General features: G+C 38.9%; 2 protein-coding genes across 4 annotated transcripts; both read right to left on the bottom strand.

Annotated features, from left to right (window-relative positions):
• Window positions 1-67: 67 nt before the first annotated feature.
• On the bottom strand, window positions 68-3,301 carry LOC124305183 (uncharacterized). 2 transcript variants are annotated; one of them, XM_046764301.1, is made up of 8 exons: window positions 3,083-3,301; window positions 2,848-2,955; window positions 2,551-2,616; window positions 2,342-2,457; window positions 1,981-2,262; window positions 1,661-1,874; window positions 1,370-1,596; window positions 68-1,296 (listed from the first exon to the last, which is right to left on the bottom strand). In XM_046764301.1, exons 1-8 carry the CDS (start codon window positions 3,140-3,142, stop codon window positions 330-332), a joined length of 2,040 nt encoding a protein of 679 aa, XP_046620257.1. In that variant the 5' UTR covers window positions 3,143-3,301; the 3' UTR covers window positions 68-329. The 2 variants fall into 2 exon arrangements, with proteins under 2 accessions (XP_046620257.1, XP_046620258.1); XM_046764302.1 differs by lacking the exons at window positions 2,342-2,457; window positions 2,551-2,616 and having other exon boundaries at window positions 3,083-3,300.
• A 113-nt stretch (window positions 3,302-3,414) lies between these two features.
• LOC124305176 (telomere-associated protein RIF1) lies at window positions 3,415-14,687 on the bottom strand. 2 transcript variants are annotated; one of them, XM_046764288.1, is made up of 15 exons: window positions 13,803-14,687; window positions 13,493-13,696; window positions 13,109-13,403; window positions 12,657-12,994; window positions 11,976-12,555; window positions 11,659-11,858; window positions 11,297-11,437; window positions 11,044-11,209; window positions 10,531-10,738; window positions 10,150-10,376; window positions 9,427-9,834; window positions 7,716-9,332; window positions 6,652-7,509; window positions 5,018-6,559; window positions 3,415-4,940 (listed from the first exon to the last, which is right to left on the bottom strand). In XM_046764288.1, exons 1-15 carry the CDS (start codon window positions 13,913-13,915, stop codon window positions 4,221-4,223), a joined length of 7,617 nt encoding a protein of 2,538 aa, XP_046620244.1. In that variant the 5' UTR covers window positions 13,916-14,687; the 3' UTR covers window positions 3,415-4,220. The 2 variants fall into 2 exon arrangements, with proteins under 2 accessions (XP_046620244.1, XP_046620245.1); XM_046764289.1 differs by having other exon boundaries at window positions 7,725-9,332; window positions 13,803-14,686.
• Window positions 14,688-15,462: the final 775 nt, after the last annotated feature.

Here is a 15,462-nt window from a genome sequence, read left to right as displayed (position 1 = left end):
TACTGCTAATAATAAAAAAAATTAGTTGAGAAATACCGTCGAGGGTGAAAAAAGCGAACTATATAAATCATTGAAATGATGAATTCCGTTCACACATTATCTTTATTCTTTTGATATGACCCTTTTTTATCTTTATAATTTTGATAAGAATACTAGAGAAAATATATCTAAATAAATACCAATGCTAGGAATTTTATTAAAACGTTTAATTAGCCTTTCTTGGGAGAAACTGACCAATTTTTTTTACAACAGGTTTCTTAAATAATTGCAACACGATGAAAAATACTTAAATAGATTTAAGTTTAATAAAAGTTAAAAATCAACATCATCTACAAGCCAGTATTTACAGATTTTTCTTCAGATTCATTTGTACTGATATCTTCGTCAGAATTTTCTCCACTGCCGATAAAAGTTTCTTCCTCGTTAGATAAGAATGAGGGCAGCAAAATCGGCCTAGAGGGCAGTAAGGGAATAAAACATCTAGATTTTTCATTTTCAGCCCCATCCGGTTTTATTTCCACTCTTGGCTGATGAAATTTAGGTTTCATCAGATCAGGAGGAGGGGGTGGTGGAGGTGGCGGAAGAGGCGCAATTGTTTCACTTTTTGATATTAGTTTTTCCTTCTCTTCCAAAGTTTCTTTTGAATAAGGAATAGAACTTCTAGACGCCATTTCGCTGTCGGAATCTGAAGAGTGATCCTGTTTTGAATCATTAGCAGCGGGTGATTCATTGGGAATTTTATAACCCATCCGTTCCATCGCACGCAATTCCCGTTCCCTAGTATCCTTCTGCTTTTCAATCAAGACTTCTTTCAACTCAGACATAAGATTACTAGACAGCATCTTATCAAGCTTGGAACTTTTCTCCAAATAATCATCCATGTTACAGTTTACCAGAGCATCTGAATAATTTTCACGGATATATTCTTCAAAAACTTCGTCCATTATTTCTGGATCAGTGTCTTTGACTATTGGAACATCCGATCGTAAAGTTCCACTGGAAACATCACACATTTTATCATTACCCTTTTCTTGGTTGTAATTCTTTTGATTCATTCGCACAACTATTAACGTGCTTAATTCTGCTAGATCCCTAGCTTTCACAGCATCCCTGTACACATCGTCAAGTTTTATTTGCAAGGCTTCGAGAAGCTCAGATTCGTTAGTTCCTCTGTCTAGGTGGTTTTCTATATCTTCCATTATCGACGTTAACTTGTTATAGGCGTGTTGCATCTTATGAGAAGTGAGGTGCAAACGAACATAAAGGTCTTGCCATTTTGATCCAGTAAAACTTCTCCTAAAAATTAATGAAATAAAATGTACAAATTATAGAATAAAATTATACATGTCTCACGTCTCTTATTAAATACCTGTACTTTTCTTCGACAGAAACTGATCTGTAATTGTGAAATTCATCGACTACTTTTGCCAATGATATTCTGTGTTTCTCTGTAAATTTGAGAAGCTGTGAAACAATTTTCTCCATCTTCATTGCTCTTTTTATTTCGTCGCATACACCCGACAGGTCGCTGTGACCAACATGTGCTAAAGTTAACAGCATCTCTGACTGAACAAGAATGAATCTGTAGAACAATTGCTGAAAATATTAGAATGGCTTTAAGTTCTATTTCACGGGTCGTTCTTGATTACGAATTTTATACCTTCAAACTTCCATATGTTACTTCACCCATATTTACAAAACTGTCTCTGTTTAGACCTGCGATTTGGAGATCAATATTTCGCCGATATGGATCTGGCAGAATATCAACCATATTCAAAGTTGTCCTGTAGTATAAGTCGGATATAATTTGTAAAGATTTCATCGTATCCTCAGTTACAGGTTGTAATAGTTTCAATTTCTCTGGAGCAAGATCGCTGTTGACATTAATTAAAATAAGAAGTGAGTAAATGATGCGATATCCAATCAAACTTTTTGCTGATTTGTCTCATATGTTCATTAGATATTGTATTACGATCTTACTTAAATTTCATTCCAGACTGTTTTGCACCAGTATTAATTCTGAAAAACTGATTCAAGATTCTCAGACTCCTTTTGAAAGTGTAATAAAGCTCCGTTTGTTCTGATATAAGTTTTCTCAAATCGCGATTTGTTCGCCAGTTAATATATTTGTATCGAGCAGCTGTAAGTGCAGAAAAAGTTGCCAGCCAAGTTAACGAATTCGAACTATGCTTTACTACAAGATAGTATCCTGCGACAGTAGCTGCTACGTATTTCAAATAAGATAGTAAGCCATATGCTGGCCTGCAATTAAAGAAAAAGGCAAAACTTTATGAATGATAGATTACGAATCATGATCTATAAATGTAAGTGAAATCCTTGCCTCGGTTCTATCTTTTGATTCGCATCTAAAAGGTTTTTAATCAATGCTGCATGATCATCGAGGAGATACCGTGCCTCTGATATACTGGTCAATTGTTTTCGCAATGCTTTGGTATCCTAATACGAAAATTGAACATATAAATAATGGGACTGCACTGTTGAACGAACAATAATTTTATTACAGCAAATCAGTTTCCTCTACATTCTTACCTTGACTAAGTATTGATAAACACGCAAAACGTTTTTGCATAAACCTTGATAAATGCCAATATATGCCTGGATATGGAAATCGAAGAACAAATTACAATTAGGTCAATTGTTTTAAAGTACTTTCTAGTGGCTTCAGGATCAAGTTTTTTTCTTGTCCACGAACTTTTGAATCCTGTAGGGTGTTTGAGATTGGGTGTTTCGAAAAACAAATCCCAAGAATATCAATTCATTTAAAAAATAAAAAGAGAGAAAGAGGAACAAATATCGGACGATAAATGCAGGCAACAATCGAGTAACCTTCTGAATATGTTTGTCAGTGACGGATGATAGTTCTTCAGTGCGAACTGAGACGACTTCGTAATCCGAATATCCCATTTTGGACAGAGCTTCATGCAGCTCGCTTCCCTGAAATTTCATGGAACTTGAAGTCAGTATCAAATCATTACAGACGTATGATTGTTTGATTTGTTATTGTTTGTGGCTTTTACACATCGAGAAGTTATCATTTACTCCGTAAATACGTATAACTTACGGCAATGACAACATCTTCATCTTCTTCGTCACATAAATCTGTATCACCATTTGACAACATAATTAAATACAAATAAATACACACCGAGGAAAAACAAGAAAAAACATAAAAATTTATAGGTTAGTTTTTTGCCACAATTTTAAGGTTAAGTCTTCGAACTGTCGTTATTTGAGACTTACATCGCGCTTATGGCCACGAAATACGTAAAAATACAAGAGAAGATCCGTCACTGAGACAATTACAAGGTGCTCGGTTGGTCCTCAGAACTAAGAGGCGCCAAGTCTACGCACAAAACAAGCAGTAAAATTTATAGTGCAATAATAGATCAGTAATTGAAAAAGTACCAGATTTATTATTTTTAAAGCATTCGTAAACTGGACGCGCTAGTACATACAATATGAATTTAAGGCTGCATACAGTGATTGACTTATCGAGAATAATGCGGAAAAATGCAGATGTTTATACTCTCGGTGCCGCGTTGAGAACGTTCGGTAGTATTCGCTTCAGGCGACACTTCGATTCACTGTACTTAATTTTAGTGATTCTTAGCTTGGAGAAATGTCTTTTATGCATATACGGGTAAAAAGTAGGGGGGGGGGGGGAAGATTGTTTTTTGAAAGCGTCAACTTCTGCAGACATCATTACAATCTTTAATTTTTCACCAATTATTACGATAATATTTGTATAAATAAGAATGAAAATGATAATGATAATGCTGAAATTCATGTATTTGGTACTAATCATTTTTTTCCTTCTTTCTTTCATGCATTTAAAGGTGACTACATAAATAAAGTACCTAGTCCTACAACATAAGATATTTGATTATTCAAATAGTTGAATCAACATAATCAGTATTCAAATAATCGTTAATCATTACACACTATTTATATTTACAACGCAGCATTTTTAAATTTAGGGAACACAAGATCTGCTGAGTGAATACCGATATTTACCGTCAGTAAATTACTGTAAACCAAGAACTGCAATCAGCGTGGTATCAAAGTTCATAAACTCAAGAAAGAACTAAGCTATTTAAGGAAAATAACATTTGACTGGAAAATAAAATATTCCTATTATCCATAAATCAATAAACGAAACGGAAAAAAAGTATTGAAAGTACAAGGGGGCGGTGTAAAACCTACGTATTTGACGGCGGTTTTAGCTGGGTGAATTTCTCTTTTAAAGTCTCATTGAACACGTCAAGGAGTCTTGTCGTATCCAAATTTTTGGCCACCACTTTCAACAGCTCTGTTAATGCATCATCGGATAAATTTTTCTCTTCTATATGTGTCGTCAAGGCCTGAATGGTGCATAGCTCGCTGAAAATACGATTTCGTACAGTGCTTGGCTGTCCTTCTAGGGCCGAACATATGTCAGCAGGACTGTTGTTCTGTAGGGCAATGTCCAATACGATGAGTGGGGAGATGAGTTCCTCATTGGCGACTGTGTGACTGATGATCAAATCTTTGGGCATACGTTTCAGCATCGCTTGAAGGCTGGACAATTCAGTCATTGGTGTAGTTATACCAGCATCTGCCTCTTCCTTGAGTTTTCTTGAAAGCAATTCCGCAAGATCTGACGACGTGCAACGCTTGTTGATAGCAGTTTTAATCTCCTCAAAATCCAACGCCTGCATGCAGTCTGCAGCTTGGATTTTACGACGATACGCTCCCAAAAGTTTCGTAAAGAAATTTTTGTCATGGCTGAAAATGTCCGGCAGTCTACCCAGGACTTTTTCCAATCCTGAGGCTCGACATGCAGTTTTTAGATGCGCATCAACGCTAGTCTTTGGCTGTATTCCAAGCATTTTTATAGTTGCACGTTCAAGGTCTTCGTCAGCCATGTTTTTCATCTTCAACTGGAAGAAACAAAAGATACACAAATAAATCAACGAATAATTCTTTAAAGTAAATAATTTTCAATCATATCACTTACCCTATAATTAGCGATAATATTTTCCGCCGAGCATCTTTTTATCGCACTTTTAAGTGTAACCGAAGCATCAACCTCGTCCAAAAGTTCCTCAATCGACACTTGAGTTTCTGTAGATTTAGTCAGTTTCTTAGGACATGTTACACAATCATTCATTGAATTTCTAACTTTCAGTTTAACTAGGGGTGGACAAAGGGAGGAAGACTGAGCGATAGGCGTAGAGCTAGTCAATGACAAGTCAGGAGATGTGGTAGGGGTAATGCCGGCCGACGACTGCGATGTGTTGTCGATAGTTCCGAGAGATGGCAAGCTGACGACAGCCGACTTTTCGAAATGTTCTAATACACTCTTAACAAAGGGAACCTTAGGGCTCCGTTTCACCGGTATCCAATTAACTTCACGCTCGCTTAGCTGAGCAAGATTTCCCACTGTTTCAATGCCCTTTGTTTGAAAGTAGTTAGACAGGTGTGACTTCCACAGAGGATCGGCAAGATATCCTACGATCGAATCGATTGGTTCACTAGACTCTATCAACGTGGGGAATATTGGGCATGCAGAATCCAGCAATTCTGGCTGGTCAAGTTCCATAGTGTCATTGGTGACCTGGCTGCTCTGGCTGAATGGTAAATTGGAAAAAACTGAATCTGTCACAGGAAGAGTGTCAAATTCAGCTGATTGTCCAGTATCATTAGCATGTGTGCTGGTCCTGACGGGTTTGCTGGAGAACAATTCCTCGGAATTAGTAGTCGAATTGAGTCCTGTCACATTTTGTATGTCAACTGTGTCCTCAAGATCATCTATGCACGAGCTTTCTTTTCTCGTTAGACATTCCTGGATAGTGGGATTCGTTGGTACGTTCATTTCAATATATCTCAGACTGCTGTCGTCTTGTGAAGTCTTGTTCCCCAAGGTGGTGCTCGTCTTTTGGTCTCTTTTTGGCAAACTTTTACACATGTCGATGACTGGGGCAGTATTGACGATCTCAAATATGTCTTGCTGGGTTTCAGTCTCCTCAATATTTTGCTTCTCCAACACGTTTACATCTTGTTCCATTATATCTTTGGCATCTTTAGTTTTGAACTTCGATTTCGAAGATCCGGCTGCTATTTCTATTTCCATCGTCAAATTATCAAGGGTCACTCTTGCGGAATCGTTTCCGCGCTCTGACAGTGAAATCTGATTGTTACTATTGTTGACAATACCTAAAGTCTGATTTTGGGTTTCCTGAGATGTTACTGTCAGATTATCAGAGTCAGCCTCGGTTTTTGAACTACATTTGCCCTCATTTAATATCCCATCGATGACCTGGGAATCGGTTGGATTTAAAGATTTATCAACTTCCATTTCCTGTTCTTTATCAAACTGTCCAGAACTTTGGAAGGTTTTAATCTTTGTCTGCTTCAAGCGTATTGGAGAATCCTTGCGTGGGACGAAAATACGCGATCCTGAGGAAACTTTGCTCATACGGTGGGGGGATGTTGAGGTAGTTATCTCATACCCCATTTCTTTAGAGACTGGAGGATCGGCAAAACTGACTCGTTTTCTCTGAAGTCACGAAAGTAAACAAGAACAACTCATTGTTTTATCTGTGTCAATTGATTGTCATAGGTAAATAAGAAAAAAAGAATTCTGCTTACCTTGCACGCAACAGTTGGACTCTCAGCATCATTTTCAATCGGTAGCTGCCGCTGTCGTTTGAGAATGCTGGCCGATGGCGAGGCAGTTAAGGATGGTGGATTGGCGCTGGACCACTCAAGTATGGGAAGTGCCTCTCTGTCTTGAGCGAGCGAGGCATTGTTTTCTTCGTCAGTCTTTTCTCTGTTCGAGTCACCAGTCCGATCAATTGGTGTACCATCTGTACTAGTGTGTTCCATGTCCATTATCTTTACCAGTGACGATTTCTCCCCGTCATTTCTCAAGTTACCAAAATGATTCGTCATTGTCTGTGACAACGCATCCTTATCTGGAGTGGTTCTCATCTTGTTAAATATTTTTTCCTGTCTGCTACCAGACGGACTTCCAAGTCGTTCCGGTTCCTTAAGAACAAAGAACCGATCTTTTTTTCCTGCAGCAGGCTCCTCTTCGTTTTCCTTGGCCTTTTTAGAACTCGAAGCAGGATCTTCATCCAGCGAAACACTGGACTTGGTCTCTGCTAACGCTTGTTTAGTTACAAGGCCCAGCATGTGAGCTGTACGACCCTGTGGTGTGACTGTTCTTAGTTTAGAATATCGTTTCAGACAGGTTTTAGGTGAGCATGAGCTTAACAGCGAGCTAGGAAGTCTAATTGGTGACAAGGAAACGTCAGTTGCCAGGGATGGTCTCAATTCTGGCGACGTAGTTTTCGCCTCAGCTGTCACAACAGGTTCAGTCAGCACTATTATTTCTGGAGTTGTAGTTGTATCGTCAATTTCCTTAATATTTTGCAAGGCAGTATTCTCTTTCTCTTCTTTCTCCTCTTCCATCTTTTCTGCATCGATGTTATTCTCGCTAACAGACTAACAGATAAATACAATTATTACTCACTGCACAATAACAAGAAATGTAAATTTACATTTTAAAATTGTAACGGGCGGTAAAAACCGAACAAGGAGAAGCAGGCTAATCACATCAAATGAGGAGTACAGCCTTGAGATTGTTGAATTGACAAAATCGAAATTAATTGTACAATTCTGATTTTATTAAATGAAAACATAAATTTTACCGAACATACTTCTCTCAGTGAAACCTCGGTTGTCTCAGATGTGCATACTTTGAACGGGCTGTCAGGTTCGGGACCCTTTATGATCTTAGTTTTTTCATTTCCAACATCAAGTTCGATTGTTTGGCCAGGTTGTAAGCTTTGCATTTTGTTGATCCTAATAAAACATTGCTTGTTGCTATATTTTTTGTCCAACACTGACGAACCACTGGTAGAGGATGCTTGCGAACTTTCAACAATTTCTTCCGAGTCACTGGTTAAATTCTGAGCAGCTGACTCTTGAGACTCATTTTCCGTGATATTAAGATCTGGCTCTTTTGCCAGCTCCTGAATCTCATTGCTATCTTTAGATTCAGATTTATCACTCGGATTTTTTTTTGTAGTATTTTCATGAGAAACAGGGTTTGTCGAGTCTTCAGAACTGGGGCTATCTACCAATTTTTTTTCTAATTTCTTTTCCACCGATTTTTTTTCCACCGTTTTCTTCTCCACTATAATCTTTTCCATCGTTTTCTTTTCCACTGTATTCTTTTCCATCGTTTTTTTTTCCACGGTTTTCTTTTCCATCGACATTTCGTCAAGTGCTGAGCTTTTCGAATTTCTAAGCTTCCGTTTTTGCGAAGATTGAGACCCAGGGTCAGATTTGATTTCCTTTACCGTACCTTTAGCGCGAATGGTTTTGCTGTTTCTAGTGGTTTTGGATGTCTCACATGACTCGCATTCATCCGTCTTTGCCTCCCCCTCGTCCTCATAGTTTACTTTAGATCGTCTGCGACCAGGATGACTGAGAAATTGATCATTCCCAAATACCATGTTTATCCTGAGACGTGACATTTCAGTTTTTGTCCTCTTGCTTAAGGGCTTTTTGTCCTTCTCACTCTCCGTTGACTGAATGCTATCAGAATCACTCTGGGTATCAATGACTATCGGAAGAGTTGATTTTCTGAGTTTTCTGCTGATGCAAATGTTTCCTTCGCTGTCGCTGTCCGACCCTGTAGTTTTCCGCTTTACTCCTCTCTTAGCGGCCTCTTTAACTTGCTTAGACTTTTCCTCAGACGTATTTGGATTTTGCAAAGTTGAAGGTGTTTCGATCGATTTTTTCTCAGAAGATGCCTCCTTGGGAAATTCAGTCAACGATTCGAAGTTCAATTTTTTTACTATTAATAGATTGGTCTCAACATCCTTAGAGGACTCGATAGTTGGCGAAATTCTCTCACAGGTCGATGGATTTTCAGTGATTTTTATATTCTCTCCATTCTTAATTTTTTCACCCTCAACTTCCTTCGTCTGCACCTTACTGGAAGTCTCACTAGTTTCGGTAACAACTGTTTGACCTGGATCAAGTTTGTTTTCTTTATTTGCTTCTCCGATATTTGTATCCTTATCACCTGCACCAAGGGCATTGGTGCTATTCAATTTACATGTTGTATCCTGGTTAACAATCTTGCTCTTCTCTTTGTCAAACCATTCTTGGATCTTTTGTGTGTCTTGAGAGTAGGACTGTGAAAGGTCGTTATAGAGTGCTGGAATATCCTCCCGTCTTCTCAACAGCGACTCTTTCTGATGCTCTGTAAGCCGATTGGCGTCGAATTTAAAGTCATTTTTTATAACAACGTATTCCTGTAATGAAGAAATCGCAGCTATTTATCTACAAAGTCAGTCAGGATTAAATACTGGTTGTATATTAAGATAATTAGACAAAATAGTCACGTACCTGTGAATCAGGGTCAGGAAAATATGGACACTTCGCTGCATTTTTAGATATGTGGCTTGGACCAGGGCCAGGTGTGATAGGCTTAGGGCTGGAGATTTTGCGGTTGAGAAAGCTGCCAGTCTGTTTTGGGAATTTGGGAGTTTGCTTATCTCCATTTTCTGGTAGAGTTAAACCAGTAGATTCTTGTTTAACTTTATCTGATTTGGCATCATTTATAAGTTTTTTCACCAAAGGTTTGTTCCTGTACTCGTCCAAATCGAGACAAGAAAGCGTTTGAGACACGATTTCAAATTCTTGGTGACGGAGGGCCAGTTGGAAAGCTTTTTGAAATGACACGATCATCGTTGACGATAAGATCGCTCCAAGCCCTTTGAAAATGCTCATGATTGTTTCCCAGGTACTCATGATCTAGAATTACAGGATATCAAGTTCTACAAATACCAGATGAAAACAAAATGGCTTTACATTTTATTAACATTAGATACAAGTGTGTTTAAGTTTATGATTTACGATTTCTTTATATAATCTTTATACTACATAAAATCTATCAGGGATAATTAAAAAGTGAAAAGAAAAACAATATCTCAGGTTTTGCTCTCAAGTTTCATTTTGAAATATGTTCAATTCTAGGTATTAGCTACGATCACTGACATTGCCAATTTTCCAGGGTTCTGAAAACTGTCAATATTTAATTTACACTACCGATAAGCAAGTTCTGATTACCTCTTTCACTAAACTCTCTTCTTTGCAAGGTCCCAGCATGTGTTCAAGTGCAGGCCGTACTGCTTCTAAGCATGTCGCTACTTTGCTGGGCGCATGTCCATAAAGGGTTATCAATACAGATGATAGTTCTCTAAGCGCAACCTCAGCGTCCTTGAAATTTTTCACTCGAAAGTTGATTATGCATAAATTGTTGATAAGTCTGACTATGGGCAGGAATCCATTTGTGTCTAAAAAAAAAAGAAAGAACACAAAATAATATTGAATAATGCTTAAACTCGTTTGCAAATACGGATATCAAATTTCAATACTCATTGCATGTACATCGGGTACAAAATGGGATCAGTCTACAACGCGAATAAGTAATATTTTCTTTTTTCCTACCAAGCACGTGCTTGTAATTCATTGTTGTCAATATTCCGTCCAGGCAAGATACGGCAAAGCCGGCGTATCGTTCATCTGAATCAATGCCATCTTGTATCATAGAAATTGCTAATGATACAAATTCGTTGGGCTTTACTGTAGAAACTAGATTAGCTTGAAGATCGAACTGTCCGTAAAGATTTTTCCACGTAACTGCAATCTTCTTGATCTACAATTACCGTATAATTACATTAACGAAATAATAATAAACACGAACATAATGGGTCTTTACTTTCCATGCTTTCCTGATTCTTTTTTCTTCTTATACGCTTTACCTGAACAGATACTTAAAAATATTGTTACAGTAAAAGAAAATCTAACATTTTGGCACTATAAACTTGAAACAAAAATCAATTTTAAAGGATAACAATCATAGGATCACTCAACATTCAAGTAGAAAATAAGAAATAAAAACAAAAATGAAATTAATTTGTAGCTATCAAAGATGAAGCATAAACAAATTTTTTCACTCACATTCCGTACATCAGTTACTAGATTACGTGTAAACGGGAACTTCATCAAAGTTTGAATGGTTTTAAAGTCATGTGCCGCTGCATCACCTTCGTTCACTTCCTTCCCATCATTCATGTATTTAATTACCATCTCACAGAGAATACACCATAGTACAAACAAACCATTTCTGCAGAAATAAATTTCGGTTATAATAAACAGATTATGCTTGAATAATCAGATTCTAATTTTCTTCTTCAATATAAACATAACTTACGAGTTTTCAGGAATAGTATTTACTGATTCAAGTTGCTCAACTAGCTTTTTAATCACTTCAAATGCGTTTGGTATATAAGATATTTGCTCAGATGGTTTGACTCCTCGCCAGAGCAGGTATTTGATTAAATCATGGTGTGTCCTTTAAATAGATTAAAAAAATAATATATTGACGATCATATTGCTGTAATCAGCAGAAAGAATAGTTTAATGTAGTTTAAATTTATTATTTTAAATCTACAACGTCGTCATGTAACAGAAATTTCCATGATCTAGACTTATATAAAATATGTAAGATGTTACTTTCAAGCAAACACGACACTAGTCTTTTAGATACTAGTTAACGAGATATATCCTACGTACCTGTCGATTTTACTCAGCATTGACGGTTTTATAAAAATAGTCATTAGATCGACCATTGTGTCAAAATTAAATATATAAGCCGGTAGAGACTCAAGGCTCGGTATAATAATATCCAGCATGGTATCCCTGATTATTGGTTTAGTTTCGATATACTCCCCCAATGCCATGAAGAGCAATATAATTTCTTTGTGTATTTGTGACTAAAACATATATATAAAGGAAAAAAAAAATTGTTGAAGAGACTGATTGATTTTGCAACCAGTTGTTATTTTCATTTTACAATGAGATATTTTGTAATCACATAAATAGTAACCTACCAGTGCAGCGCCATCTTCGATATCCTTAGTTCGAGCAAGGAGAGTTTTCCAAAAGACGGCAATTATTTCACCTCTTGTTTCTAATTCCATGTGAGTCAAAGCAAGCATTGCCTCACCAACACAGTGTACAAACGTTTTGTAACATTGCTTAAATACTTCGGCACTGACAGGAGATGGAAGTTTTTCTTCTAGTGAAGATTTCGTTAATTCCAAATCTTTCTCATTTGCAGACAAAAGTTGCAAGAGTGCGTCAATTGCGATAAATTTAGTTTTGTAAAATCTCTTGCCGGGCGAAGGAACAACGTTGAATTTCGATGATAAAAGTGGCGTGTCACCAAGTGGACCAAAACAAAAGTTAAGGAACTGAGTAAGTACTGGGCTAGTAAATTTTTCAATATGCTTGAACAGCTTGTAGATCAGATGCCACCAAACCGTAAGTTTTGTCATAGTCATCATCTCAGTTTTACTGTTCTTAGCATTCAATGGTATACAGAGTAGCTTAATTCGTCTGACAGTAGCAAGCTCCTGTTCATCAAGGGCAAAGTTGTCCACTATCAGGTTCCATGATAAGAAAGCTTGCCTGTGTAAAAAGTATTTAAAAGTTTAGAAAATTGTGTCACTTGAATAATACTGACTATGTTGCAGTTTCTTGTCAAACATTTGCCGCGCATTTCACTTTACCTGCGTACAACCGTATCCACAGATTTAAATGCTTTCTCCTCGACACTAAGCAGGTTATTTATGAGACCAGCTCCGCGATGAAGTTCTGTGCCGAGGAGCTGAATGCTAGTAGTCCAGAGCACAGACCAGTCAGGTTCACAGGCAGATACTAAAATTGACATGCGTTTACAATAAGTATTCTGCAACATGGTTTTGTAGTCTTGCCATACAGTAGGTGAACTAATGCGTATGCGATTTCCCATGTTAGGAACCTGGAGTACTTGTATTGCCGGACCTCGCTGTCGTTTGTGACCCATGTAAGCCAAGGTTGCTACTTTGTCCAAAAACATACCACTGAACTGAAAGAACATTATTAGATAGATCATCAAGTCATTAGAAAGGGTCAGTGGTCTAATAAACGTTGCACCAGCTTGACATGGTTAGAATGATGAAAATAGCAAGAGAAGACCCACCTTTGCACATTCATCGTAGGTGGTGGAAGTAGATAATTTGTAAAGTCTATACAGCAAATTCAGTACACAGACGACGATTTTTTCCTCTACCTGTTCCACAGTGGACAATGTTTTATACTCAACAATTTGCAGGGGTTTTATGTTATCAACGCAAGCGTCTGGAGCAATCCAATCCATTTTTTCAGCAGTTACTGAGTTCATGCAATCCTTGAGGAAGTCGACAATGTATTTATCAGAAGATAACGCCTTCACTGCTTCATCCTGAAGCCCTTCAAAGAGCTGGAATATTTTGAGCCTGAAAAATATATAAAAAAATGACGAACTGAGCCATAAAATGGTCACACAGGAAACGATAGCTGATTAGTATTCATTCGGTAATCGCACCTCGCCTCAAAGTTAACGCGCATCAGTTCACTGAATAAATTGAGCTTGCGATCTCTGCATGATCGAAGAATGGCAGCCAAAGTGCAACTCGCTTCAGGGTAGAGAATTTCCTTGCCACTCGTGAAAGCTGAGAGAACTAATTTGCATATTTCCTTCAATTGTCCCTCGGAAAGAGAGTCCACAGCTCCAGGCCTGGCAACGGCGCTAAAATCACCGATCGATTAAAATTTCCTGTCGTTACTTCATCAACAGCGGTACGGTTAATGCGAGAAAGAACGAGTAAAGTAAGATAGTTTGAAGATTTTATCACCTCTGAATGCAGGTCAACGCCTCGCATATTTCTTGAGGGTCCAAAGAACCGCGCAGAGTCCTGACCGCCGTGAAGACCTGGCTCCTCCTAAACTCTGACCTGCTGGACGACATTGACGCCGGTTGTTTTTACTGTATCCAGATAAATTCACGCGGCAGTTGTCTGACACATCGCTCAATGACTCGAGGAAGCCGCGAATGCCGCCCGTCCACGTGACGGAAATATGACACTTTTCTCCAAGGCACTCGGCCTCTTGGCAAACTTTTTTACGGGGATTCGCTTCGACGCCGGCTTGTGTGCGTGAGTGCACGAGTGATTTCGAAATCGCCCTAAATCGTGGTCGTGCGTAAGTTGTGTAAGTTCGTGTTTGTATAAACAACAGAACGACGCGCAGAGCGCAATTTTTTGCCGACAGTCTCAGGACCGTTGCTGCTTAGACGTTTGCTGTGCGAAGAGGTTGAAAAATATTTGCTCTTGTCAGCGGATTGGCTCCGCGTCCATTGTCAGCAGAGTGAAGTCTCTCGCCTGCTTCGCGGTCTTTCAGCTCGCTCTGGTTTATCAAACTAGAAATAATCACTGGTCGACGTTGCCCCCGGTTCGTCTGGCACAAATTATTACGACGACGGCGCGAAGAGATCTTGGTTTGTTTTGGCGAAATCAAGGCGCGTAGCGAGCTTTGCGGGGGGAGGGCTTAGGGCATATACTACTGGAGGGAGCTACCCATCCCATCGACGTCGCGACAAATGCAGCCGAAGTGATTAGAGAGATACATATATTTTGGGGTTACTCCGTCCCTCTCACTCTGCGTTTGATTGGCTGAGAGGAAACGTGACGGCCAATCAGGCGTAGAGCGGGAGAGATAGATCATATACCAACGTATACCTCTCGTTCTCTCTTTCTCTCTCTCTCTCTCACTCCTCCGCTACACTTTATGTGCACGCGAAGCTACCTCCAGTAGTGTATGCTTCAAACATACAGTGGAAAGGTCGGTAGAGGGACGGGGGAGAGCCCGTAACGACAGGACGAAACAGGCTAGCAGGTCGGGACAGGTTGTGACAGTATATCGCACGTCCGCTGGGCAACGTCCGATGGCCAGTGTTGAGGAGGATTAACGAGGTATCGGGTGGTTCAATCAGTTCAGCTATTTATTGTTAGTGCCGCAACGCGGCATCAAATCGAGTTGACGGATACCGGTCGTGGTCATCTAGGCTTACCGAACAAAACGAAGGCGACAAAAAATCCCGCGAATGAGGTTTCAGGGCGCTACTTGTCGAGTAAAATTACCACTCCGAAAGCACCTTCGGCGCTATAGACTTTCACGTCAGTATTTCGCCCAGCGCTTTTGCAACTGCGCTAAAGTCTAAAAGGTTTCTTGAACACTGGCTACTCGATCAGGGCTATGATCAAACGAATATTAGAGCTTCCGGATGATCCCGTTTGGAAAATAGTTGGGTCAATAAATTGATCTGGATCACTTCCCATTCCTCACTCCCATTGGCTTCCTACCCTCGTCCAACGCAGTTGACTAACTACAGTAGGAACTTGAGGTAAGGTTGGGTTAGGTTTTTAACTGCTAGTATTATCATAGCTACTACACTTTTCTGCGCTTTCCAGGCTAAGAAATTTAGTACCAATCCAAAGTTATGCTCTTTCGACTAGT

This window comes from Neodiprion virginianus, chromosome 5 (assembly GCF_021901495.1).
Source record: "Neodiprion virginianus isolate iyNeoVirg1 chromosome 5, iyNeoVirg1.1, whole genome shotgun sequence".
In the NCBI taxonomy this organism is placed as follows: Eukaryota; Metazoa; Arthropoda; class Insecta; order Hymenoptera; family Diprionidae; genus Neodiprion; species Neodiprion virginianus.
Note: the sequence above shows the minus strand (reverse complement) of the source record. Positions and strands in the feature narration are given on the sequence as shown.